General features: G+C 55.1%; 1 protein-coding gene across 1 annotated transcript in view; it reads left to right on the top strand.

Annotated features, from left to right (window-relative positions):
- Tmem200c (transmembrane protein 200C) overlaps nt 1-3,038 on the top strand; it is a 13,465-nt gene that overhangs the window by 1,785 nt on the left and 8,642 nt on the right. The window contains exons 2-4 of the mRNA XM_005373144.1: nt 1,424-1,587; nt 1,691-1,805; nt 2,375-2,974. Coding sequence (XP_005373201.1) covers nt 1,424-1,587; nt 1,691-1,805; nt 2,375-2,974 — 879 coding nt within the window. The remainder of the gene's footprint in view (nt 1-1,423; nt 1,588-1,690; nt 1,806-2,374; nt 2,975-3,038) is intronic.

Genomic DNA, 3,038 nt, shown 5'->3' on the forward strand with positions numbered 1-3,038 from the left:
AGCTCAGCGGCAAAGCGCCTGCCTGGCAAGCGCAAGGTCATGAGTTCGGTTCCTGGTACCGGAGAAAAACCAAAAAAAAAAAAAAAAAGTGGGCCTTCTGGCGTGGCTCTGGGCCACTGTGGACAGGGACAGTTTGATCACCGTGCCTGATCCTGGAACCCTGCTTTGAGAGATGAGGTGCGCACAGGTCCTGTGTAGATCCCGGGGAATCGCAGTGGAAGAGGAGAGTGAGGGCTCTGAGCTGGGTGATGGTAGGATTAATAAGGTCCTACTAAGGCTGCTTGTTTAGAATGCACTGAGCACTGGCTTATGCCAGCTGAACTCATTTAAACCTCATCCCGGCAATGCTGAGGTGGATGCTGGTGTCATTATCCCCATAACAGATGGGGAAACTGAGTCAGGAAAGCTGAAGTAACCTAGTTACTTAACTAAATTAAGTAGCCAGTTAGTGGCAAGGGTAAACTACTCCCAGAGCAATCTCAGAGCTAGTGTGTGGCGAGGTGGCAGCTACTGGGCTATTGGCATGAGGAGAGTGTCCTCCACGGGCACCCTGCTGAGGACAAGAGGGGCTGCGTGTGACTGTGCAAGCCACTACCTCCCCTCTGGTAGCAAGGGAGTCCAGCAAGGCCAGCCAGGGTAGAGCGGTGACATGATCAGGGAAGTTGTGAATAAATTATGACACCGAATACATTATATAAGGATTCTTTTAAAGAAAGAGCAAATGAAGGGTTGAGGGTTGGTCAGAGTTTAATGAAACTAAGCTAATCTTTCTCCTACCTGCCCCCAGGGCCTTCCTTTAAGACTGTCCCTGCTGAAACACTTCCCAAGGCTACAGGGAGCTAGCAGACATCCGGAGAACTCTCACCATCAGGTAGCCTTGGCCTTCAGCCCTCACCTGGGGGGATGCAGGGTCCAACAGTCTCAGGAATCATCCCAGCCTAACTGCAAACCGAGAAGGAAGCAAGGGCCGAGAGTATCAATGTTCTTTTCAAAAATAACTCTACATAACTTGCAAAGTCCTGGGGAGGTCTGTGGATACTGCATCACAGAGGGAAGAAAGGACTCCAGTGCAAACAGAGGGGGTCTGTTTGATTTCCTCGGATTCTGCGCATTGAAAACAAAGAAAACGACTGAACTTGTTTATGTTCTGGTGAAACAGCACAGTTCAGAGTACCGAGGAGCTGGGTTTGGAAGGGAAGCCTTTGAGAGATAAACGCTAAATTCTGTTCCAGTCATCAACATAAGAAAGCACTGTGTCCCAAGGCCCGCCAGTCTAGAAAAAGTCTTTTCTTCTCCAAATCCCTCAAATGAGTTTTAAATGTGCAAATGATGGCTATAATTTATGCAAGAATTGGAAACTCTTAACAGCTTAACCCACCTAAAATCCTGACGATGGTCCTCCACGTTATTCCCGCGTGTGTAGCTCAGCGCACAGAGAACAGGACTTGGCACCTGCAGCCTTGGCAGCTGGCTGTGTAAGGAACGAGACTGCAGGTCTAATCTTCGTGCAGAACGCCACATTATCATCTGGATTCAAGAAATCTGGACGTCCAGAGCCAAAAAGGCTTTAGAAGACAACCAGATCTGGTTGAGTTGTTTCTCCTTTGTAGTGACTTCCCTACAAGGGCACAGCCAAGGTGGGATTTCAAACTTTCCCCTGCGGAGGCTTGCGTTCTAATACTCTCCTCAGCGCAGAAATAGACAGGTGGAAGGAGGTGGGCTCTGGTCACTCTGACCCTAACACAGATTCGGCCTTTGCTGAGAAGGGGGACAAGGACCGCCTCCCGAACAGGTTCCGGTTGCCTGTAGGATGATGTATTTCTCCTTCAGGAATAGCATCTCCCCAGCCTCTCCCGTCCACCTCACACATCATTATGCACATTTACATCCATGAACCTGTCAGTTTGGGATCTTTATTTTTTTTAAAATGCACGCACTTGGTTTAACACAAGCGGACGATGTGTACACGGAGAGCATTCCTGGAGCTCGAACTGGGGGCGGCCAAGCTCTTCTCCTGTGGACCCTTAAGCAGCGAAACGGAATGGACAACACCTACCACCACCACTACCACCGAAATATTTCTGCCTGGATCCCAGGTTTCAGGCAGTATTTGCTTTATCTGCTCTACTGAATCTTGGCTGCCTCGTTTCAATAGATAATTAAAATCGTTCCTACTTTCTCAGTGCCCCTTGGGGAAATTCCACTCGGAAATTCTCTTTTCCCTGTCATTTTTACTTCACCGCGGAGAGGAGAGGGATGAGCTGGGGGAAAAGGAGCTCCCTCTCCCCTTCACTCTTCGGCAAATGACGTAGGGAGTTTGGACAGCCTCCCTGCCCCCACCGCCCCCTCTCTGATGCTAACCCCTTTCCTGGAGAATGTTTTCCTTCTAATCCCCGATTACCGCGCCGGGGCCGGGGGGCGGCGGGGGCTGCACGCGGAGGAACTTCGGAGCCGATGCCAACCCCACCAGGCCGGTCACAAAGCCAGGCAGGGCGGGAGCGCGGTGGCAGCAGCCAGAGGCTCCCAGCGCCCCGCCGTGCGCCCCGCCGTGCGCCCGCGGCCCGAGCTCGCCGGGACAACTCACTGTGCTCGCTCGCCGGTGTCCACACTGCAAACTCTCAGTGGGAGGGGTGACAGCGCCAAGGCTGGGTCGCGTCGAGTGGCGGAGCCCACAAAAGCGCAAAGAGCGCAGAAGCGGGAGGCCGAGAGGGAGAGGGACGGGGCAGTGCCCTGGCTCCCTGGAGAGCGCGCCGCGGTGCAGATGGGGGACCCCGGCGAGGCGGGCCTGGCCTGGGGACGTCTCCGGGCGGCTGCTCGGACAGGTAGTTGGGGGAAAGCAGCCGGCTGCGGGCGAGGGCAGGAGCGGCCCCTGGGTGACCCGGGGGCGGGAAGGTCGAGCGCCCCCGCCCCGCGGGCTGCCTCGCGCTGCCTCGCGCCCCTGCTCCCAGAAGCCCGGCTTCCGAAGGGACGGGCGGCCGGCTGGCTGGAAAGGAAGTGGGAACGCGGGGACGGCCGCGGAGGGGGCCCCGGGCGGAGGC

Source organism: Chinchilla lanigera, unplaced genomic scaffold (assembly GCF_000276665.1).
Source record: "Chinchilla lanigera isolate Chin_1 unplaced genomic scaffold, ChiLan1.0 scaffold00001, whole genome shotgun sequence".
Classification (NCBI taxonomy): Eukaryota; Metazoa; Chordata; class Mammalia; order Rodentia; family Chinchillidae; genus Chinchilla; species Chinchilla lanigera.